Raw genomic sequence first — 25,550 nt, forward strand, 5'->3', positions numbered from 1 at the left:
TCCTCCTGTGCTTCAGGAGGTTGCTGCTGGCCGATACACGGCAATGAAAAATATTTTCAGGCCCAAACCAGCTGATCTGACTCTAGAAGAGCTGTAGCCAGAAGAGACTTCAGGAACATCAGGAAGATCTGCAATGCCGTGTTTTAATTAACAGCACATCTCCCCTTAGTCCTCCCCAGTTAATACAGTAATAAGAAAAAAAAAAAAAGAATTCTGCTTTGTCTTGCAACACATATTCCAAAAACAGTGCCCCAAGACATATGAAAATTTGCAGAAATCATTACGAAGCAAAATACTTTGCAGACACATTGCATTTTAAGCCGTTTACTCAGCTAAGCCAACTCTAACGTACTCAGCTTTTAGCAGCAAACAGAGCCACGGTACCAGTTCTATCAAATATTCTTCGAAGCTACTTTAAAATAGCAACGTTGGTCTTGCCGGTTGGATTTTATTTCATTCAGTTCTAGTAACGGCTGAGAGCAGCAGCAGACGAAGACAACAGTAAAGCAGCTAGGTGGCACAAGAGCTCAGTAAACCTGGCCAGGAGATGGGGAACCAGCCTGCAGGAGAGGCCCTGGCACTGCTGAGCACAGCAGGATGATACCGAGCAGCCAAAGTCCCTCTCGCTCCGGCAGGACAATCTTTGGGAAGCAAGGTGGGCAACTGTAGTTTAACCCCTTACCAACCAGAGCTCCCTTTCCACTCTTTAGGCCTGCTGCTAGTCAAGTTCCAGGAGGACTACAGACAGACACCGCACCTGAGCCAAAAGCTCCTAGTTTGGCCTTATTTCATATAGGCAAGTCTGCTGATGCTGGCTCTGCTGTCTTGTGCGAACAGCTGTGGGCCAGAACAGTTCTTGAGCTTTTTTCTTTCTTTTTTTTTTTTTTTTTAATAGTGCAGAACAAAAACATGCCAGAAAGACACACTTCTGTCAATGCATACGTGGTCTCTAGGCTCGCTTAAAGAGTACCCCCTTTCCTTGTACGGTCCGACTGCTTGACGTTTATTCCAGCAAATGCTAACTCTGAGAAGGGGCTCTCCTTGTTTGTCCCCAGTATTTCACAGAGGCAGCAGGCAGGTCAAGGCTGCAGGAGAGTGAAGAGAACACAGGTAAGTTGATACAGCAGCAGCAAAACGAAACAAAATTGGAGAAGTCAAGACACATCAGAAAGCTGAGCATTTTGAAATGCGTCCAGGGGACCTTCAAAGCAAACACCAAACCCAACCCCAGCAGGCCGTCCTGAAGACTGGCTTAAGAAAAGGCCGAGTGGAATTTTAAGGCACTTAGCAGTAATTTTCCTCAGTTTACCACAGTGCAATGCTTCCCCTTGTAAACGAGTCCCCAGACAGCTCTACTTGTAGGATCTCTGCAACACCACAGATACATGTAAAGAAACACATCTGCTCCTGCTAGGCCCTCGCATTACCATGAGTAGCCGGCCCCTTGGAGGGCAACTACAGACTTGGCAGAAGATGAAGGCCTGAAGGGCCTTCTCCTGAAGGTCCAGGGAGCAGGAGACTAACCACATCTTTCTGTGGAAGTGACAGACTGAAATCAAACTGCTTTTAAAGGCATTTAGTTAAACTGAAATGCAGGCCCATTTCTGTGGAGTTTAAAAGGAGTGCCTTATTCTGCTTTAGCTCTAATCTGTTCCTAATCAACTGAAGACAAATTTATCTTAAGCCAGATTTACATCTGTTAAGAAGAATCCATGTAGCCTTTTGCTCCAAAATTGCCGTATTGTTTTTATGGAAGCGTCCATGACTTTAAATGGGTGGAACAGATTCCAGAAACCAACTGAAGACCAAAGAACAAGCCAATTCATAGAGGTATTCATTAACCCTTCCTCCAAGGAGTAGCAAGCTTTAAGATACACCTCAACTCACAGCAGGGAGGAAAAGATCAAGGATGACAAAACCAGAACTTCCTCACAGGTCGTGCCCCTCGACTGCCTTATGAGCAGTGACATTAATACGGGACCCTGGGAGATGCCAGCGATGTCAGACACATTGAGTCCCTCTGAGCGAGAGCTGCCTCAGGAGTCGAGCACAGCATCAACATGTAAAACAGCATCCAGAGATTAACTGCTGTCCCAGTTTCTCATAATTAAGCAAGATTAACAGATAGATAGTCCCAGCAGCCACCAATATTAGTAGCTCAGATTTGTTTCCAATAAGACTATAAATCAAGTGGCTGAGAGAGGTTTGGGCAACAGCAATTGCCTTTAACAGCATTCTTGAAGTACAAATTCTAATAATTTACGTGCTTCAAATCCATTTGTTATATACACTGCACCACTGCTGTTCACTTGGCATTTAAATTTGCAGGAAGAGATGAGCTCTAAAAGGACTTAGTGCTGAAGGCTGTTTTACACAGGAGTCCTGAGCATCCACCCAGTTCTGTACTGGGCTTTGACACTGGTTTACTTAACTCAAACTGGGGTCGAGGGTGAGGGAAGGAGGAAGAAAGGGACGAGTGCAGGAGGGACAGACAACCAAGGACTACAAATCCGTTAGAATATGGATTATGGGAGTCTCAAGGTAGAAGCAGGCATGAATTTAAACTTTTGTCAAGACGGCAGAAAAAACTACTGCAGTTCTTTGTACTCCCAGGAATAGATGCTGTTCCCTAAGCATTCCTACACCTCTACAACTGCAGGACACTCACACTGGAAGGGGAGAAGAGGAAGGAGAAATTCTTTGCTCTGGACACATGGTAGTTTGCGTCCTCACCTCACCAGCATTCAGCATGTATTCATTTCAACACCTGTTATGCCGAAGAAATTTAAAGTAAGTTTCAGCCACAAATAGCAAATATTAACGGAATCCAACTTCACTGATTCAGAGTAGCGATCGCCACACTGACTTCCACGATAGTGGAAGTTACCTTTCTTCCCACCCAAGTTTATATTCACATCTCAATTTTTTAACAAAGCTGAACAATCAGTGCCTGGAAATTGAAACAAGCAGAGATAAAATGACTTCTAGGAACAACTTTGAGCCAACAGGTTTGGCACAGAATCAAAGCTTTTAAACACCCTGATCTGGGAGAAATAGGCAATAATTAACAAAGAACATAGCAGCTTGGAACAATCTTCCCTAACCAAGCCTGCAACCTCCTGGCTGCTCCCCCCAGTGCTCTGTGTTCTTATACATGGCCTTCTTTGCCAAGGCTTTCGATGGCATGGGTGGGAGGAAAAGGGGAAAACCCGCTCTTTTCACCAAAGATAGCATGAAATCACACACCTGTCTTCCACAATAACAGCATGACAGGAGTATTCCTCCCTCTTCCTCCCATTTCAACTAAATGCATTTTGAGACTCCTACTGAAGTACACGTATTCTTTACTGTCAAAGCTACACGGAGACCTCATATGGACTATGACAGCTGGAGTAGACAATAGTTTCATGTAACTGTATAAAGTTCTCCAAGGGTCTGAATCATTTAAACATGTTAGATATTTTGTAACCAAAGTACCAACTGCAATTTTAATCTGTAGAACTCAGCTCAGACACATCTGCATTCAGCCATTTCCATGGAAGGAGTTGCCAAGTCCCAACTCTAAGAAGTTGTGGTCCATCATATCTGAAGAAGTTGAGATCCAAACCTATGGCTCAAAACCCCTTTACCATACACTTCAGGAAAAGACAGTTTGAATTCAACACAATTTATAGTTAGGGAAGGGAAAATAGTTTTAGATTTGACCCTCAGTAAGATTTCATCTAGGAGAGGATTAAACAAGGTCCAAGCCACATTCACTTGATAAAGAGCCTGTTGGATGTTCTTAGGGGAACTCCCTCTCCCAGTCCAGCAGAATTACTCCTTAGCCTCCAAAGCAGAATTAGTTGCATTTCTTGAAAGGTGTTGAAGTCTGGTGTAATAGTGTCAACCTCCTACAAAGCTGAAAAACAACTGATCACTTCAATCTAAACCAGACTTAACAGGCTGCAAGGTGTTTCAGGTGGCTGGAATAGCATCAAGCATTTTGCAACCAGTTACCAAGTTCTTGGCCTAAGTGCTGACAATGCATGAATGAAGAACAGCAACAAGACTTAACAAACATGATTAGTATTATCCAACTGCTTTGTTATAAATATATTATATACATTCAAACATCACGTTAAAATATTATTCCATTACACCAGAAGAGATTAAGGCTTTATATTATTTACAGAAACAAGCAAGCACCTTAAAAAAAAAAGAACAAAACACCAGTCATTGACATTTCCCTTCTAACATTACAAGTTTGATACTTGAGCTCTTGAATACAGCTATTTGCAATATGCCCAATGCTAGAACTATTTTAAACATTTATTGTCAGGGTAGGAAACACTTAATAGAAGACTTATCAGTGAGCACTCCACATGAACAGACGTGAGCATGTGTTGTACTGGATGCCCTCCCTCTCCTCACAGGCTTGTTAAGTTGAAGGCTTACGCAGAAACGGTTTGCTCAATTCCATGTAGACAGTAGAACAATTTTATTTTAAGGGAAACTGAAGACACTTGAGGATTCGTGGCCCACTGGTGGAGTGGGATTCTCGAAGTCTGTTGCACATTACATCAATTAGATTTAACATGATAGCAAAGATAGAACTGTAAGTTTATCAATCACTAAGTGCATTGAACAGTGATGATTTTATAGGCTTCCATTACTCTGACACACTGTTTTCATGCAGTGTATTTGGACTCAAACATGAAGTGACCAACTGTTGTCACCATTCCCCCTACAGGTCTTAAGCAACAAGCTATTTTTGAAGTGTTAAATAATGTTGATACAACACATGTTTACTACGCCACCACGTACCAATGGAGTGACTGTCCTGCCTTCTGGCTTGCCCGATAGCCTTATGAGATACAGTGATGAAGTATTTTCTAAGATGTAAGCAGACATGGCTAAACAAAAAGGTGCTCAGTAAGAGTAATCATCTTCATTTCAAGTATTGTTTTAAGAATTAGTTCTTTTCATTACAGTCTGTGTTAGCACTTTTTAGTTTGTGCTGTAGAGTCTGTTACTTCTTTGCAGGTCTTGAATTTGGCTGATGGCTTTATTTTTTTTTTTTTTTAAAAACCCAACATTGGCAACAAGTTAAGGATTGCAGAAGGCTGGCAAAAGTTATTTCATTTTCTGAGCCCATTTCATGTCATCTGCTCTTGGCTTCTCCCCAGTAACTCCTTGGATAATGTTCTCCAAACACCTCCAGAATCTTATCTTCTCTAATGGATAGTTCAGCCAACCTAAGTGATTGCAAACGAAAAAAAGGATTAGTTCGTCGTAGCATCCAAAATTCAATGTTTTGCAATGTTTATTTAATAACATTCTTCAAATTAAACACAAGGTAAATGTAAGGGGAGTTCAGAGGTGGACTCCTCTATGGCCATTGCAAAGCCAGAAAAGGGACCACCAAGTTGAATGATTTGTGGAAGCAAGACATTTTTATTAGTAGCATCTTAGATTTAGTATTGAAATTTAAGCAACCAAACAAAAACCCCAACTCAACAATTTCAGCTATTGTTCCCCGATCAGCTTCCCCATCACCAAAGCCAGCCCTGCTTTTCCCTGTGTTTCTCATTAGGTAGTACAGCAAGAAAGTAAATACGCACAACATGGCTCTGAAATCTCAAATACATTATCAATGCCACAGTTTCTAGAAAAAAAGGAATAACTAAAAAAAAAAATAAATCAAGATTTCTGTTTGGGACCTAAACACCACTAACTAAGGGTCAGCAAACTAAACAAAGTTTCTTCTTAAATAAACCCTCAAGTTTAGATAGTTCCAACATCAATTTTCATTTTTAAGGTACTTTAGTGTATTATGCTCTCCCTGGACAAAATTAAAGTTTGCATAACTGATTGCTAATGAAGCCTGTGATGGAGAAATCTTGTTGTAGTACTACGCTGCGTTTAACGGTAGCGACGTTGGACACTTCCTGGATTAAAAGGGCAGCACCGCTAGCAGCACACTCCCAAAGCTCTGCGACTGCTAACGGAGCACTTCTGCTTCCCAGTAACCAGACAGGCTGTAACAGGTTGATATGGGATGGGTTTTTACCATTTTATGTAAAAATGGCAATAAGCGCCATCGTGTTCTGCATGCAACAGGAGTTTAATGCATCTTTCCCAGCCTACAGATTTAGGGTATTTTGCAGGTCTTGAATTTGGCTGTACAGAAACGTTGCGCTGTACAGACTGTGAGGCCGAACTCACACAGGCTTAATAGGCCTCACCCTGAATTCAGAAGGGCTTTATGTCTCACTTTTAGGGTATTAATTAGCACGTTAACTTGCTTTTCTGATACTGTATTTTGATGCCAACCTAACTACATATAACTGACAGGAGAGTGCACGAAGAGGCAATTTCACAGGGTTTTATTACAACAACGTACTATACAGTAACTTTAGGCCTCTGTTTTATTAAATATTGTAAAACTAGGAAAACCAAAAGAAATCAGCACTGGGAAATGTTATTTCCCTGTAGAAGTTTTCCTACAACCAGGAAGAGATGGATGTACACAGGGTTATATTAGTTATCCCACACTTACAGAACTGTTCTGTAAGCACACGTTATACTTTACTCCATGTACATTTCTGGAAAAGGGAAAAAAGCGTAAGAAAACAAAACCAAAGGAGAGGCAGGAATGAAGTTGTTACCACAATGAAACAGTGAGCTAGCAGCAGCGGTTCGTGTTAGAGAAAAGAGCTAACACACACGAGCAAGACTGAACACAGAAAAGCTGCTGTAGAGCCAGCTCTGCCAGGTCCGAGTACCACCCCTACAGCGGTGACACAGCCAGCAGAAGGAAAACAACTGTTCTTGCTGGTGATGCCTCAAGACTATGTGTATAGCTATTAGGGGACAGAAATACTAAAGGGAGAGAACATTCAGGATATTCACTGCTGAAAAATAATCGCATTTCTAGAGAGCTAGATCGTTCTTAATCAGACGCTGCAGCTTTAACAATCTATCGAAACAGGCAGCGTTTTCAGCCACCTTCTGCAGCTGGGCATGACCTTTCCCAGCTCACCTGTGATGCTGCAGCTCCACTCAACTCACTGTATACTGATGCCCTTTAGGAAGTCAGCCCATGCAATTCTCATTAACACAGCCATCACCCCTCAAGGAATGGATGACCCCTTCCTGGTGTCTAAAAATGGCAGTCAGTCCGAAAGCTTTAACGCTGGGAATGCCAGAAAGCTCTGTTATCTGACACCTTCCCTGGCAATGACACAGCGGCGGACCTTTACGTACACAGGTCAGCTCTGAAACCAAGTATACTCTTTGTACTTGACTGTCTACTCTTAAGTTACTAACAAGTGCATTACAATAACTAGTCCTATTTTACTTGGTAAAGGCCTCTTTTAAATAGCACATTGACTGCATATTTCTACCCTCCTCCTCACTTCTACACTAGAAGAAAGAGAATTAGGGCTGCAGAAACACTTTGTTCCATTGGAAAATCCAAGTATACAATCTATCATGCTGTGTTATGTCAGACTAGTACGGTATGAACTCTTACAGAAAGTATGGAGTGAACAGAAGCGCATGCATTTTTTTTTTTAACAAGAGAAAAAGCAACTCGCCCAAAACTGCTAATAATGATCAGGCTTAAACTTTCAGGACATAGTAAGACTGAAAAAAGCTCTTAGGGTAGCAAGATTTTTGCAATCATCTGTCAAGCCAGGCTTCTTAATTGTACTGTGTTTTTACACAACATTCTGGTCATGAGAACTAGATTTGTTTCTTGGCAGAGATTTCAAAACGGACATAAACTGTTTGTCAAAGCCAATGACAGAATGAAGAACCAGAGTGGTTTATTTCCAGCTGTCTGATTAACTTAATAACTTACTCAGGATTGTGCAACACTGGTGACTGAGTATACCCACCTGTACAGTGGGCATAAAATTGAATATAGATATAAGAGGAACTCAAAGCCAGTTTCCTGCAAGCCTGTCCGCTTCTCTGCCCAAATCAGAATGAATGAATGCTGAAAATCCAGAAGCCTTGCTTTAGAAATGAGCATTTGAGGTAAGTTGCACTTGCAGATGATATGCTCTTTTGAAGGAACAGCAGCTTTAAGACTTTAATGGACAAAATCCATTACTAGCATGAGACTACCAAGAAATCATGCAATCAGATCTCAGTACCACTGGCTACCCTTGTCAGGCTGAAAGTTACCTTTTAGCCAATCGCAAATCTTCCCCCCACATTTTTTATGCAACAAAAACAACTATAGTTTTGCTACGAGCTTGTGCAGCTAAGAGCACAGTTAATTTCATCACGTAATTTTCTAGGTATTTAATAGGCTGTCACTAAATTACATCTTGCCAGGTGAATTGCACTAGACTACTAAAGAGAGCTTGCAGTATGAACCAGATGGTAGTACCAGTTGTAATGCAGAAGTACGTCTCGTGTGGAGACACATGATGGATCCTGTGATGCTTCCGTGGCAGGATAACATGCCAGTCCTGTAGAAATATGACCCAGCGTGGAAGACCAAAGTACGTGTGAGACCACTTGTGAATCTGGTTCGTCATGGTTATGAAGATGATAAGGGCAAAGACGTAACACTCCCAAGGACATGTTTCATATAACGCCTCTGCAAAACAAGATGTGTATCTTTAAGTACCATTTATGAAAAGCTAAATTTCTACTAGGAAAATGAAGTCTTGCCCAGACGGAGCTGCCTGGTGCTGCAGGAACTAACAACGGTCTCAACAAAGCTGCTTTGGCAGAAGTGTCACAAGAGCCAGTGAGCCATAAGCAAGTCCAGAATGCTACCAGACAGGCTGGTAAGTGCCAATGCCTGTCGACTCGCCATAAACAGGAAGTTAAACTCTGAGTTTGCCATCTATAAAATTAAATTAATCCTTTAATTCTTGCACTTCTAGTTTGCAAATAAAGTACTTCTACACAGAGATGAAGCGTTTTTATACACTTTAGAACAATGAGTTTCCCTATATGCAGTTTGATCCCTCTTATAAAAAGACTATTTACTGTAACTTCCTTGCAAGAGTCTTCAGCCACAGGTTCTCTGTTGAGCTAGAGAATCTAGCTGTCCCACCTTCTAGTTGCTCCACCTTCAAGAAAAAAAATAGCCTCCCTCCCTCCTCCCAGGAGCATCATGCTTCCAACAGCTATTACCTGTCATCTCGTGTTCAATGATTTCTCCTAGCCTCACACAGACAAACGTTCATTTAAATATCAACAAAAATGCTAAATCCTCATAAGTCAGAAGTAACAGCTTACCTGGGGAAAAAGAAACAAATTTGTATGCCATGTTTGCCAACGGGACTAGTGTCATAAAGCAGTTGTCTCCATTGGTCTCTATGAAATCATGTCTGGTAATTGCTGTGGGGTCAATATGATGTTCTCTAAAGGGTCTGATGAAAGCCTGAAAAAACAAATTGATAAACATGACACCATGGCGCAATAACGATCTTGGAAAGAAAAATATAAAAAACCTTGCATGCATTCAAATCTGATGACTGAGTTTAAGAGAGTTCCATAGTACAAAGCATGTAAGCAGGATTCAAACTTTTGTGATGACAACACTTCAGATAATTTGATTTACATTTGCAAAGCAATTCAGTTCTCGGACTCAAATCCAGTTTTTCATTGCTTTTCAGTTTTATTCTTCTTAATTTTCACTTAGGACCTTTAGTCTCTAGATCTCAAAAACAAAGCATCAGCATCCTAATTTCACAGACAAAATAAGCCTGTGAAATTCACAGATAGAAGTCACTTGCTAAGCAGCATAAACCAAGAAAATACAAAAAATGAAAATTCAGTCTAACATTTTGTATGGGCTACAGATGACAGCATTAACCGACTAAATGCAAGTTAAATGACTAGACAAACCAACGTAAGTCAAACAGACTATACAAAAGTCTCCTCTAGGAGTAGAAATCACATCTGAATACACAACCCCAGAGGAGACAGAGCAAATGTGATAGGTAGGACTGGGACAGTAAAACAAGCATACTTATTTGCCTTTAACACATGTATCATGTTCAGTCTATGCAAAGGTGTCCTGATCAGTCTGAACTCTTGTTTATTTAGTGCATAGTCTCCTGCAGTGGTTTTTTTGAACTATGGTCCAGAGATCCAGGGATTCAAGGACTACTAAATCTATTGAAGGTGAACAAAAATAAGCTTAAAACCAACAATCTTAATTCTGCTGTTCTAGTTCACGTATTTCTGGATAATTACAAGGAATATCCCATATACTTTTTTTTTTAATAGAGATCCTTCTAATATTGCACTGTGAGGAGTGATTAATGGTAGCTATGAAGAAGTTTATTTTAATAACCAGATTATTGCTTATTATAGAAGTCAGTGCACCTTCCACTAAGCATCTGGCATTTGCAGCTGCAGATGTATAATACATCTCAAATGGAAATCTTCAGTCATCATCATTCTAATACGACTACATTTACAATAGAGGCCAGTAGCACAGAGAACTGGAAAGACCTCTTACTGGACCATCTTCATGTTTTATAAGACAGCTTTTAGAGAGTTTAGCTACAGGAACAATCCTCCACAACTCTGTTTACTGGCCTTTTGGAAGATCTACACTAGTCTAAGCCAGGTTTCTACGCTTGTGGTGTCACAGGCCGTTCCCACAGTACCTTGGGAACGTCTGCGAACACTGGTATTGCAAAACTGAGTGCAAACCTTAAACAAGGTGATAAAATGGAACAGTGTCACCTTGCACATGTCACCTAGGCCAAGTGTAAACATGGCACTTTACCAGCAATATACCGTGCCATTTAGTGGAGGAGGGTTGTGTGGGTGGGGGAGCTGGTTACATTGGCAAGACTGCAAGAAAGATACAGCTTATATACGCTGTCCAACACAGCTGGGAATACTGGAAGTGTTTCAGAAAAGTATTCCGTAACTTTTTCAAGCTTAAGGATAAGAATCTCAAACCTTTCCAACTATGGGTAGCTCCACAGATCCCCAGGTATCTGCTCCCCAGTGAAATAATCCTGACAGAAAGTCAGCTGTAATAACTCCTGCAACTTGAGCGAGGAGAGAGACAGTTAGAAATACACAAGCATTTTTACCGACTTACTCACATTTTATACTTGGTTTTACAAGTTTACTTGTTTATCTACTACTAACTTAGATATTTACAACCACATGAGATCTACCCAATCTGAATAAACATAAGGTCAGGCAACTATGAAAAAGAGGTTAACAAGGCACCATTTGGACAGTTACAATCTTCATTAAATCTATAGCAAGATTTTGTGTTTAACCCATCTTCTACAGAGGAGCTTCACAAATCTTTACAATTGCTGATATGGAAAATACTAGTAAAGTAGTACTGAATCACTTAGATCTGCCTACCCTCTTCTTCAGTAGTGTTTAACAGACTACTTGGCTATAAAATAGCTGTTAAAGCCACCCCAACAGACAATACTATCTGCAGACCCTTCCTCTTCTCCTTTGGTCCCTTGTGTCTGTAAACAAGAAGCACTGAACTCCAATGACTACAGATAAGAACTAATTAAGAAGCCACTCCTGGGTACAGCAATACTATTTACAAAATAAGACTGGAACACCAAACAATTTCAAGACTGTGGCATCTGCAAAGCTATAGGCAAGGCCCCAGAAACCATGCTAATGAGTCTCTGTAAGGGACATTGTACACCTGCGATATTTGCATACTAAGTTAGATACACGATTAAACAGAGGTTGTTGCAACAAGTGTAGAGATTTTTCTAGGTGCCAACCACAATAACTTTAAAACCGCGGTCAAGTAAAGGTGATTTTCAGTTCTTGCATGGAAAGCCCTATTTTTGCCTTCATGTTCTGGATAATCTACCTATCCAAGTTTCTGGCTAATCCTGACATTTAAAAGTAAGGACGTAAGAGATGTTATTTGATCAGAACAGCTGTATATTTTCCAGTGAGCCATAGATCTGTCAGATGGTGTTTAACAGACACCTATCACTCTTCACCTGCAGAAGTCGTCTGACTCCCAGGTTCCTAATCTCTTTAGTAATGAAGTCTCCAACCCAGTTTGAGACACCCTCCTGCATGAGCTCTACTGCTAGGCTCTTCATGCTTTTGAGGAAGAAAATTCAGAGAAGACTGCTGAAGAAGTTCCCTTGTTTTTAACAGAGAGGCTGGGGGAGTGTGGCATACAGCATAGCAATATGGGTATAGCAACACAGCAGAGCGAGATACTGCCTTGGGACCTCTGCGCTTGAGGGATTTAGGACAGTCAGACCCCGCCCTTTAAAGAACAGAGACACCAAGAGGTACCAGTTCAAGCCTGCACATCTTGCTCTGAGCAGGTTTCAAGAGAGATTAACCAGGTCTGAATGGAGTCTAGATTTGCTGAAGAATGACCCAGACTAAGAATCGGGATTCTTTTTCACTGCAGTGCCGTCCCTTCAGGTTAATAACAATATCAGAAAGGTCTTTCTGTTCGGTTTTTTCCCCTGAGATCGACCACCCAGTGAATATGTATACAAGCATACTTGGTCATTCTCTGCAGAGCCAGCATTCAGACTCTGAAAGAGGAAGGCAGCACACACTCCTTACCTGCAGGTCTGGTTAAAAGAATTCAGCAGAAGCACAGCCCAGATTTCAAAATAGCTACTGCGTACTGTGCAAATACGATATACCTGGGAATTGATAGCGCCTGATCTCAGTGCAAATCCCTCAAAGTCATATACAAAGTTCATGCCAATTAAAGCACTATGTACTGATCTTGCAGTCTACTGTTAAATGAGTAACAGCAACAGAAATACAAAGATTATGCGTTCAAAACGTATGTTTCAAAGCAGCTCAGTTAGCAATTCCCTATTCTCCTTTGGTGCTCAGAGCATAAGGCACAGTCACGTATTATTGGCATGTCTGGCGGTTCTCGGGGAAGCCTGCGAGTCCATGCAAACCAGAGGAGTAGTCACAGAGCCAGGTCAGAGTGGCTGGAACATAGTTTTTTCAGTTTTCCCTGCTGATATTTACAAAAATCGGGTTGTTTACACAAGTTACTCATTGTAACACAGTCTTTGCACCAGAAACAGCAGGGAGTTGCAACACCAGAGGTGATGCAGGACGTTTATTTTCGCTCTGCTTGCCTCACCAACTCTTCTTCAGATGTCTGTGAAGCTAGGAAAATTCCTGGCTTTCTCCTCCACTAGCCAGCTTTTGTTTCTCTCTGTGTCTGAAGACTTTCTTCAAGCACAGCTTCTCATTTATAGAATTGAGGCTTTTTGTGATGGGCAAGTACCCCTCTGCCTGCTAAGATGTTAGGCAAGATAATTCCAACTCACTTGTAATCCAAACCAAAAGTTAAAATTGTTGGTATACTGGTTCATCTTGCTTTGACTCCAAGGCATCTTGTAACTCCTCCCTCTCTCACAGAAACTTAAAAGCAATCTGAGATATGCCAGGAAACAAAACAACAAATGCGCATCTTTTCCCCGTAAGTCACACAACTTTTGTTTACCCTGGTCATGATCTGGACTTTGCCTGATTTTCCTACTCCAATCAGGACACTTAGGTCAGTTACCTTGAGAGTCCAGTTTAATGAAGTTCTTGTAACATTAGCAGGATTGCTAAAGAGCAGGTAATTTTTAGAACATGAAAGAGGATGAGGTTGTTCTGTTACTATTGATCAAATGCTCTTCATCTTCAGGGCACAGCAGTTACCTACAGTGCATGCAGCACAGCATATTTCAGATATATCCCTCCTTGTGGTTACCTTTCACTTAGCTGATCCCTCACCTCTACAGTCCTTCCCCTTGCCTTTCATTTTCAAAAAGGGAGAAGAAATAAAATCAGGGTTAGTGTGGCACCTACTACCCCAAAAGGCTTTCTTTTTGTATTATAAATGAATCCCCACTGCTGAATCCATTATCTAGTTGGCCCAAACTCTTAAATAGAGCAGGAGACACTTCATCCTTTATGTATCACCTTATTGTACTGAAGACAGCTTTTTTTTTTATAAGCACTAAATTCTGTACACTTGTTTTTGTTTCAGACCACCCATGTAAACTACAGTGAGACAGGGTGGAGCATAATAGCTTTTAGATCTCCACCTAAGCAGCTGAAAGAGCAAACAGCCTTGATTCAGGGGGAAGATATCCAAACAACACTTCACTTTACAAGAACTAAAATACCATTCTTGCCGAGGTAATCACCCTATTAACCCGCATCGCCTCCAGCACACTGCATTATCAGAGCTTGAAATAACAGCAAGAACAACAACAAAAACAGAGGCAAAATACTGACAGTTCAATAGATATTTCACATGTTACTTTGACATCAGCTGGTAGAAAGCTAAGAGGAAAGAATGAAGGGTGCCTGAAGCAGTGCATTATACTAAAGCAATCTGAAAAAAACTAACTACCAGAAATCATATTTCAGCTGTATTGCAGAAGCGCTTGCTCACTCTTCAGCAGTTGTGTATGACCAGTTGTAATAAAAGAGCAAAAACTGTACCAAAGATTATACATGACAGCATGGTAACACTTTGTTTGCATCCTGTCAAGACTCAGAAAGCACATCAGACAGCAACGAATTGAACTCAATATTCTCATATACCTAGCACTGTCTTTAGTTAAAATGGAAATCCCAGGGCACAGGTGTTCAGCTACTTCTCTAAGGTGGTACAAGATCTTGATGCTCTGTCATCAAGGTTGGGAGGGCAAGGTAAGATTGACAGCCCTGAACATAAATTAAGAGTTAATCATAAAGTTAGAAAAAGCAGGATATCCACAGTATAGATACATATGAACTGCAAACGGTGGATTCACACACTCATTAGAAGCAAGATCGGTAAAGCATTAGAGAAATATTGCTCTGTATACATTAGTTTTACTCCAGCCTGCTGAGCGGTGGGATGGAGGATCAGCCCATCTATGGCTTATATATGAAGAGGAGGTGAGTACTCAGAACACACAGGAGGAGGGGAAGAAGGCATTGTAGTTAACAAGTGAGCTGCAGAACTTGCTCAAAACACCAGGATTTCTTCATTTTGGAAGTAGACTGCTGGAATCAGGAGAAAAGAAAAAGACCTAGCATACAAGGAGACCAAAGGTGTACAAATGAACTTCAACCAGTAGCAGATGTTTTAAAATAAGTGAACACGTGACTGATGCACACATTTGCTAGAATGGCTGTTCTTTTCCAGCCACTCTGTTCTTGTGATCCTTTGTGCAGGCATGCCTACAGGCACAGCAGCACCCGTGGGACACCTCCAAGGAAGCGAGTGCCTCTCCTCTGAGTCAGGGGACAGGCCAGAGCATGACCACTGGCACTCAGACAGCCAAGCCACCTGCTGGGCGGTGGGTCACAGGGCTGGAAATGCAGCTAGCCCAAACATATAATTGACACAAGATGGCTTTGCTCCCGCCTGTGTTCTGTTCAGAAACCAGATAATATGTAGGGATTTGCGTCACAGAAAAGCCCCCACTCCTCTTCCTTGCTTAAGTACCAAATCGAGACATTACAACCTGCAACCTCAACAAAGGGCTTCTCCTGTGAGCAAGTCACATACCACTTCCTGCAACCCGGCGGCTCCCGGGCGCGAGCGGAAGGAAGCCAAATGAGAGCGGGACGTTTGAGGTGGAAGGTGTTCAAGAGAGGAAACTACGTTTGCAACAAGAAGTTGTACTTCACTGAAATTTTACAGAGCCAAGTGTAAGCCTGGCTTTGCATAGATATAATTCTCAAATTGTAACCCAGAAGCCTTACAGTAGAGTATATAAAGTTTCATATTTACTGTAAAAATTCAGTTAGAGTCTCAGGAGAGGAAAAAACAGCATAAGATGTTATTAAAGAACTTGATGTTATTGCGTAACATCATTGAGAAGTACAGTCATTTTTAATCAGTGATTGTACGAACTAGTTGAATGTTAACAGCACTAAAGAGTCACGGGAGTGGCTAACTCCACAACAGAAAAAATTCTGTTTTGTAAAAATCAATATGCTAAAGTAACAGTTGTTTGTTACTTATATGCTTATAAAAATAAAATGCCTTAGTCATCTGCATTCCACACTTAGTGGCTTTTAGTACAAAGAAGGCAGGGGTTTGATGCTATGGCAAGTTATGAGACTAAGAAAATAATCCCTGAGCACTTCAACAAGTATAAAGTGTAGCAGCTTAAAAGCAAAAAAGAAGAGTTAATCATTTTGGCTATTTAAAGCTGAGAAACATTCAGTCAGAACTGGACCTAACAGTGCCAGTAAGCAGAGAACACAGCTGAACTATGAAATAAAAGAAGGGCCTGGATATTATATGTATTATTATTTTATATAGTAGTTATATTACATTATAACTGGGGTTTCAGATAAGCCATGTCTATAATACATGCACTCCAGAGACGGGAAAAGTCTATCCTAAGTCACACAAGCTTATTTTGCAAGATTGGCACGCTACCCACATAGCAGACATTTCTTCTTCCCCCACATACTCCAGTTACTCCCCATATAATCCACTGCCTCCCAGCAATGCCGCCTGAGAACAGGGCACACCTCTCGCCTCACCTCTAACTGCGACAGACCCGAACGCCCAGCCTCGGCAGAAACCACCCAGCTTGCAACACTGCCAGAAGCTAGCAGGAAAAGGAGATCCCCACGGAACCAGGGTACCACCTCCCCCGGAGTCGAGCAACAGCAGATCCTAAAACAAATATTCATCTACCAAAAGCATGACTTGGCTAAGAATCGCTACCAGATAAACTTAATGATAGGAACTGCCAAATTTTATTTTCATGTCTTTAATCTTAGTCTATTAGCACAAAGCAAGCTATTGCTACTATTTCTCCAGCTGATGGAGTGCTTGCGAAGAACCCATCACATTTAAATGACAAAATCCTGACAGCTTTACCTAGCTCTCAGGTTCTTAAACAAAAAATACCATTGTGTGTACTTCTTTTCCCCAAAAATGCACTACTAGAAAAAGCAATTAAGCCATCCCAGAAGAAAGTGATTAAAAGAACAGAGAACAATGGATACTAAATGAAAACCAAGACCAAATTTTCCCTCACTAAAAAAAAAAAAATCCAATACTTTCACTAGTATGACTAATCAAACTAATCCTCTGGTTTCATCCATTTAAAACGCTCCCAGGAATCAAGCAGGGTGAGCTCAGCTCTCAGGAGCACCGGGCAGTTTTGTGCACGCGGTTTGGCACCCAGCGGAGACCTCATACCTGAACATTTGCCTGGCACAGGACGTAAGCAGCCATAATGCTGGTTTTGTTCAAGGCCTGTGCTCTCTCACTGAAGCAGATCACTCTGTCACCATTCACTATAACCCACTCCTTCATTAGGGCAACACTCCAGCGCGTGTTGGTGTTTTGACGTGCAAGAGGCACTATTCTGAGTGAATCAGGGCCACTGAGACCTATAGTTCTTAAATGCTCGAGCCAAAGTCCCCTGCAACTTTAAGAGAGCCCCTGACAACTCGCCAAGCACACAGAGCTTTCTTTGTCCCAGTCCCCGTTGCTGACAAAGAGCAATAGCACGTCTGCTGTGCACACAAGTGGGAAAGCACAGATGGGGCCATGTCACCAGCTTCCCCCCACTAGCAGGGTAAGCAGTCTCAGGCAGGGAGAAGGGCTCATCTCTCCCCCCATCAGGGTATAGCCTTCACCCACCCTGCCTGAGAACAGCTCCTAGCACACTTGAGAAGTTCACTCCCTAATTCAAGTTACACGAAGAACAGATAACTGGTGTCAACATCACCTGCCCGAGTGCAAACCAGCAATTATACTCCATAATTCCACTTTCAAGACCAAGAGCCTCCAGGATCCTCTGGTGCCAGAATGGCCTAGAGCTCCTACGTTAACACACACAACCACCACAAAATGGATCAACAGAAGAAGATAAAACCCAAATCGCGTTAGTGCAATGCAATTGTATTTGCGCAATACAAAGTGCGACAAAACAGAGAATCAAAGTTTTGCCTATTTAATCACAACTTGTGGAGTCTCCATCTTTAAGAGATGATACAGTTTAGGATGGAAAACACAAAGTTACCTCCAGCTATAATGTAACCAATAGTTACTTCAGGTGGGGTGAGACAGGTGACAAAGATTTGGCCCAACACTGAAATAAAGGATAATTTTCCTTTGTTAAGTGAGGTTTCCCTGGTGTAATTTCAAGGACCTCTTAAATAAAAATTTCAAGTGGAAACTCATTTTAACGTACAAAGTAAATCCAAAGTGAAGTGACATCGTTACAGTTCTGTCTCTTGCTGTAAGGCAGCGGGACTTGGAAGCAGCTGATCCACATGCGCAGCAGCCCCTTTCATACAGCATTCATGGTCTCTAGGGCGCTTTCACTCCCGTGTGTGTCAGAGCTTTCATATTTATTACACACTCATCATTTGGCTCTGCAATGCAGCTAACCAAGTGCAGCTCTGCAGAGCTACTCAAGCTTGAAACAAAAAGGTTTTGGGCCTTGATCAGAACAAGTTTCTATTTTGAAAGTGAACTAAGCCATTTCTTTCTGCATGCTCTGTCCGGCCAACCCACAACATTTGCAATAATGAAAGTGTACCTCAGATGGGTTTAAAAGAATTAGTTCCCCAACTCTCAAGTTAGCAATGATTAATTGTATCTTGTGTTGTGTCACAAGATGTTTCTAAAGATATCTGCCCTACGTGGGGCAGTTCTTACACATATAAACAGGTTACAACACAAACTTTTTTTTTTTAAGACTGCAATAAACAGCATCTATTAAGAACAAACGTGGCTGCAGATAAAAGTCAAATGTCAGAAACAAGTCAACCAATTTGGAAAAAAGGCTTTAAAACCCTATACAAAGACATGAGGAGGGAGGGAAGAATGAAAACCAGAATCCATGGGGCAACTTGCCAAACTTTTTATCTAGATGGTATTAATATACCACCTATATATACACAACTCATGTATATAGAATCATATGCTGGACACCACAAACACACCTGAAGGTATAAGAGCTTTCAAGCCTAATGTTACATGTTTTGGTGAGGCTTTTCTGCTTATCACACAAGTAATAGCTATGCCAGCCTTGTCCCTGGCACTACTGAGCTTCTATTACAGTGGCAGAGGCTGCTCTGGTTCTGCAGTACTGCTAGGATGGTGTCCCACTGCAGTGGGACAGTTCAGCTGCAGCTGAAAAATTGGGGCTATTAAGCCTCCACCACACCCAGCCTTCCTAACCAAGCCTACCTGGAGTTAACCATGTGCATGCAAATAAAATACCAAATTCAAATCTACATAGTTGTCAGCTTGCACGAAAAGGAAAATTTTCATAGCTCCTCAGCAGCTGAAGACATTGAGAATAGGGCATGACTGGATTTAACACAGAAAACAAGAAAAATCCATCCCCTGCCTACTTTTTTTTTTTTTTTTGGCAGTGAGGAGGGGAAGGGAATTGTCTCATATCTCTGCTAAACCAGCCTGGAAGACAAGAGACTCAACGGGTTCCTTTTCCTTTCCGGCAAGATCATCTTTAGTCAGCAGAAAACAGCCCAGTTCAAAAGCTATTCTAAAACAACGCCATAAAGTTCTCGCCTGCCTTCCCTCACTCCACAGCGCGAGTACCGGTAGGTGATTCAGCACAGCAAATGACAGCATGCCACGCAACTTCATTTCTTAGCAGACTGCCTGCTCACACACACAAGGAAGTGAGTGCTTTTGGACTGCCAGTAAGAGGAGGATCAGATCTTTTTTGTCCCAAGAATTTCTAGATTAAGATATTTACAGTATTACCCATGTTACGATTATGTCTGCCTTTAAAGGCATGAAAAAAGAAGATATAACTCAGCCTTTAATTACAGATACAGAGTTTAGGCTAGGTGAAGTGATGCGGAAGGTTCAGACTACTCCCTATTCCTTAAATGAAAAGATATATTTACATAACAGTACACAGGGAGTCCCAACAACGCATCTTAATGAACAGGTCTGCGCAGCAGATCAGATCCAGCCCATTGGATCACTGATCGCTTTCAGATTTTCAAAGACCTGATGTGAACTTCATCTAGAGCTATGTCTTTATTAGCAGAATGTTTATTTTATGACCTCAACTCAAAGGTCAATATTCTAATCTAAGCTTCAGGAAAGCCTTCAATGGGAACACATCTGACGATGTCTGTGACTCAATATTCCCTATCTTATCCATTGTGTTGCATGCAGTATTTAGGAATCAGGACATTTATGGAGATGAGTTTCACAAAACTTAATAAAACCTGATCATCACTGGAAATTACAGACATCATTCACACTTTATCTGGAGAAACAATGTATTGAAGACAGCAAAACAAGATAGTGTGCAGCGCTTATTATTTTATTGCACTCATTTTTGTACACACTATCAGTTATTTCCACACTGCTTTATTTACACAGAATCCAGATTCTGCTACTTTAATCATTCACTACTACTTAAATAATATTATCAGTGAATTGGCTGCTTTATCAGTTAAACTGGTAACCAGGATATCTGAGAACTCAAGCTTTTATCAATATTAACTTTGAGATGAAAGCCAGTTGCAAACAGATTGCACTACAGGTTAACCATCATTACCGATTCTCTTGTCAAGATCTGTCCTCATCATTGTGGAGCAGTTCTCATGCCATGTTCTTCTCCATTCCTCCCAACACCTCCACCTCATCAGCTGAGCCTAATTTAGTCTTGCCTGCTCTAAGTGAGCTGGTAGGATTCACAGTGGGAGGCCACTGCTCCCCCTTAGACCCAACACAAAGCCAATAACCTTTAAACAGACATCAGGAATTACCACTCCTCAGCTTTGACAGAAATTCACAGCATCTCACATATATCACTATTAGAATCTGCTGTTTGGTTTGTTTGGGTTTTAAATCATTAGCAATATGCAACAGTGATTACAAACAAGTGCCATTCTCTTCTAACACACACAACACCTCACACAGTTTATTAAAAAGTTACTTTTATTATAAAGCACAGAAGCTGAACACCTGTAGCTAGCTTATATGGTGTCCTAATGAATGACACTGTATGTTCTTTCAGTTAACAAGGCAATTCATATGAGAATACATAAACATTTATATACACACCCAACACAAGAAGTTAATATTGCATTCAATATGCATCACAAGTACAGTAGAAGACTGGTGAAACGCTTAGTTCCTATTCTCTTCCCTCCCTGATCCCATATTAGAAGTTTACCAGAAAATTATGAAAGGCATGCACTGCAGAGCCGACTCTTCCAATTTCTAAACTTAATCCTCTTTCCTTTTCTCATGTCCCCTCCCATAGATACATGGCCATACAGCTACCAGTAACGTTTGCAGCCCAGATAATGCCAACAGACTGAGCCAGCCACAGATGACCACCTGCTTCAGCTCAGCCTGCTCACTGCCCTCCCTTCTGCTTGTTCTCAAGAAAGTTTCTGTGCAACAGCATTTCAATACCATTCTAGTAACACAAAGCTCATGCAAACACTGATACTTTTTGCTCTGAGTGTTAAGCAACATTCAAGTTGTACACAGCTTCAGGCTTTGAATGATGTAATGAATGTTGTGGAGTCCCTTTTCACACCCAGCTTATTCCGAGACAAGTTTTTCCTTTAGCTAATTCCATGCAATTCCTGATTCTATCAGTAAAGCTGTACAGCATCAAACTAGAATCCTTTACTAGTTCTTCCTCTCCTTCACTGAAAAGGTGAAATCACCAACTCACACTGCATCTAGACCAGCTAGCTCTGTACTGCCAAGATCCAGCCAACTTAAATACCTCTACACATCTAAGGCAAAGATATGAGACTGAGCTTGCTTGCCTACGCTCCAATCAAACAAAGTAATAAGAGTCCAAGAGTCACGTTTATTACCCCAAGAAAGCTGTAAGTTTTCTTATATTGCTGGAAAAATGTCATCATTCAGGATAAAGGCCAAACTTCACATCTGACATGAAAGCATAATACTCCAAAACCCTCGTTTTAGTTATCAGTCCCCAGAAATCAAGCCAGTTTGATGCCTGGAACACCTTTTATAGACTTCTCTTGGGCTTTTGCTTTCTGAAAAGTTCTTGTAAATATTTTTGTCAATCACTGTATTTTGGTTCCAACTCTGACAGTCTTGACAGCTATTTTCCCTCTCAATAGTCCTCACACCTGCAATGACTATGTAAGAACACCAAACTTCAATAGCTACGTTAAAAACTTCACCTTTGAGATACCAAGTCGTCACTGAAACAAAAAAGACACAAAACAGTAACAATTTTTGCCGATGGTCTCAGTTTCAGAGGCACTACAATTGCACTCGCACAAACGTCCCTCTCCCTTTCCAGTAGAAAGTCAAGCCTAAAAGATCCCACATTTGTTTCCAGCATTACAACAGACAGTCTTGCCTTGTTCACGGCAGTGAACAGTTCCTACTTACATATCCCAACAATAACAGAGGGCGTGTGTTCCAGTCGCAAGTAGAAGAGAAGATTGTAAAAATTGAAACAGATCAGAGAGAAGCATAAAATGACAGAGATCCATTCTTGTAGTCTCTTTCCTGTTGGAAAAAAAGGAAAAAAAAGCATGTTTTACTTTTATCTGAGAGAACATTTTGAAGTCTGAAATAATACAGACAGACTATTCTACTGCCTGCCTGACTCACTCCATCTGTCTGACAGGGAGCTGAAAGAGAAACTTATTTATCCATGGGAGGTGTGCAGATTTTGTTAAATGACGTTCCTCTTCCCCGAGCCACTACTTATTCCTTCCCTCTGCCCTTGCCCAAATAACAAGGACAAATCAGACATCATCTCACATTGTCCTAGTTTCCTTTTCCCTGCGGTTGCTGGCATAACGTTCCTCCGCATCACATCTTTTTCCAAATTTGCATTTCATTCAATATTCAGCGTTGCTGGTATGGCTGAATCTGGCAACAAATTTCTGGCCTCAGATGCCCTGTAATTAAATCACCTTATGATTTGTAATATTTAAAATCTCAGAGCTTGTAAATAAAGCTGTTGTACTAACAGGAAAAAGCATCATCCTGTATTTTGGTGGCCCTAGAATTGCTTTCCTAACATTGCAAGTATACTTTTTGAGCTTGCTTACTTAACTCCTGCAGTCTTGTCTTTGCCTTCCTGCTCCCAGGCAGAAGGCTACCACCTCTCAGCCATTCTGAGATGAGAAGAGACAGAATAAGCAAAGAGAAAGACCTGGCACAAATTCTCTCTTGTACCTCGCTGTACTACTTTGTACCTCTACAAAAACCTCATTTATTGCCTATAAAAAGAGAACAGACACAGCAGAGTATGGTAACACTTTGAATAGCCAGACTGACAGGCAGAAGCTTTCTGCTGCTAATCACTGCTAGAGCCGCACAAGGCGCTGACGTTGAGAGCGAGGGAACGCTCGATGCAAGACCCATAGGGATTAAGGCATCAGAAACAGACCTTTAATGCCTAAATCCAAGGAGGTCTGAGCTGCCACCTTGGCCCAGAAGGGCCCTAGCTGTAGTTAGCTCTTAACATGCTCAGGAGCAGATAGGTCTGTCTTCACCTATTTTAGGGGGCCAGTCAGCACAGCTGCCTCTTGCCCATGGCTCCCCAGAGCAGTTAACCCCACGGTCCATTCCTCACTCCCTCCTGCAGCCTTACACACTTCACACCACTCGAGTCTGAGGCAAAGCAACATGCAGGGGAACAATCAGTACTGACTACATGCAAGGTAAGCATCCTCTCACAGGAGTGGAGGCACACTCCCATGTCTGGCACATCTTCAGGACAGGAGCTTCTTTCGTACTACTCCTCTATGTTGACCCACCGTCTGGTCAAATTTCTCCTCCTAAATGCTGAGTCAAGTCCTTCTTCTCAACTATACCATGCAATGAAAAGGAAACTAGGAACATCAAAGGAGGATCAGTATTACCTCCAATGTGCCTACAATGCAATATTCTAAAGAAGTGCGAACAAAGACTTTTTACAGTTCAGAGTTTTGTTCTAGAAAGGCCATCAGTATATAAATTAACATCCTCTGCAGTAGCAGAGAAGAAAATCATAAAATTAAATTAAGACACAAGAACAAGCGTATTTCAAGACAGCATCAGGTCACAATGTGGGATATTCTATAAAGAGATCCCTGGAGTAATGAAAGTAAGAGTTAATTAACACTCACTTCCTGCATAAGAAAACCACACCCTGATTAGAGGAGCTAAGTGGGTAGATCCTCACGGAACAATTAGCTGACTGCAGGGAAACACTAGGCTCCGTACTAGCAAGTCCCACGGGTTCAGTCTATGCAAACACCACTGTACTCTGAACACAGAGATCCCAAGACAACTGTCTGGAGATATCCAAGTCCAGAAACGCAGCCCCAGCTCTGGACAGACTGGGAATCAGTCGAAGAAGCGGAGTCAGCACGAATAACTCGTGTTTAAAGAACACTCAAATTTAAAAGCATGTCCCACATGAAGGAATAAGGCGCCAGAGCCGCAAAGTATATGCTTAAAGAAATCGTGGAAATACTCCAGAGTCATATTCACTCTGCACAATTACACGTAATCCCCGTTCTTAAGAATTCAGTGCTTCAATATCACATGCTTCCACTGTAACACATATTCTGACATCTAATATATTATCACAGCTCACTGCTGACAGATATCACTATACATATACTACTTCACAGACTTCTCAGGAACTTCCTTTTACAAGCTAAAGATAAGGGTAGCAAGTTGTTTGGAGGAGAAAATCTTTTCCTTATGAGCAAGCGCACAGTGCAATAGTAAAGTTAGTGACTGCTTTTCTGTAAAGCGCAGGAATCAGTCACTGCCTGGATCAGAACAGTGTATCTAGACCAGCTGAAAGACGTCACACACCACCTTCGCAGGGTGGTGATGTCACACACCACCAAGGCAAGGAAGAGGTGACCAATACAAGCTGAAATGGGCAGACTTGCCCTGAACAGTCTAGAAAACTGACAAAGTAATGAACGCCTTTGCTTTCTTATCATTACTTGGCTCTGTACAAGGAGGAACACCTGCCTCTCCGGTAATTGCCTTGGATGCGTAAGCTGGGCTGTTCAGCTGACCTGCTGGAAACTGCAAGATGCTGAAGACATGTCTTCCCTTTCCCAATCCTTCGCCTGCAAATGAATTCACTGGGAATGGCAAGAATACCTAGCACTGCTCACACTGTGAGCTAAAAACAAACGGCGTATTTTATTATAAGGAGTTTGCAGTTATTCCCATAGCATAGTCGAATAGCTGTTGTCACTTTATTGAGCTCTGACAAATAGCGAGCTTCGGGAAGACAAGACCAAAACAAAAATTCAAACATCCCCCCGCCCCTCTCTGAGGCGCCAGGACCGGGTATCTCGGAGTAGTTCACTGAATAAATATTCTGAAGCGAAAGCTTCCGTTGTTACCTTGCTTAGCAACCAAATTCGCACATCTGCTTTTGGACGGGAAGGTTAACTTTTTGTTTGTTTTTAAAGGGAAGAGCATTCATTCCGGGCAGTTTCTAGTTCGAAAGCCTCCACCCCGGCAGCACAGCCCGTTTCTTAGACCTGCTTTAAGTAGCCACACTCACCGGCTCTGCCCAGGCCGAGATGAGGGCGGGCAGCAGGCGGAC

General features: G+C 41.7%; 1 protein-coding gene across 1 annotated transcript in view; it reads right to left on the minus strand.

The window, feature by feature from the left end:
- Positions 1–3,389: 3,389 nt before the first annotated feature.
- The window catches only part of TMEM189 (transmembrane protein 189), a 26,872-nt gene continuing 4,711 nt past the window's right edge, over positions 3,390–25,550 (minus strand). The window contains exons 3-7 of the mRNA XM_009326848.1: positions 22,364–22,483; positions 10,930–11,021; positions 9,247–9,391; positions 8,384–8,596; positions 3,390–5,237 (exon numbers count right to left, since the gene is read on the minus strand). Of these exons, the coding sequence (XP_009325123.1) occupies positions 5,116–5,237; positions 8,384–8,596; positions 9,247–9,391; positions 10,930–11,021; positions 22,364–22,483 (692 nt within the window). The 3' untranslated portion in view covers positions 3,390–5,115. The remainder of the gene's footprint in view (positions 5,238–8,383; positions 8,597–9,246; positions 9,392–10,929; positions 11,022–22,363; positions 22,484–25,550) is intronic.

This window comes from Pygoscelis adeliae, unplaced genomic scaffold (genome assembly GCF_000699105.1).
Source record: "Pygoscelis adeliae isolate BGI_AS28 unplaced genomic scaffold, ASM69910v1 Scaffold286, whole genome shotgun sequence".
Classification (NCBI taxonomy): Eukaryota; Metazoa; Chordata; class Aves; order Sphenisciformes; family Spheniscidae; genus Pygoscelis; species Pygoscelis adeliae.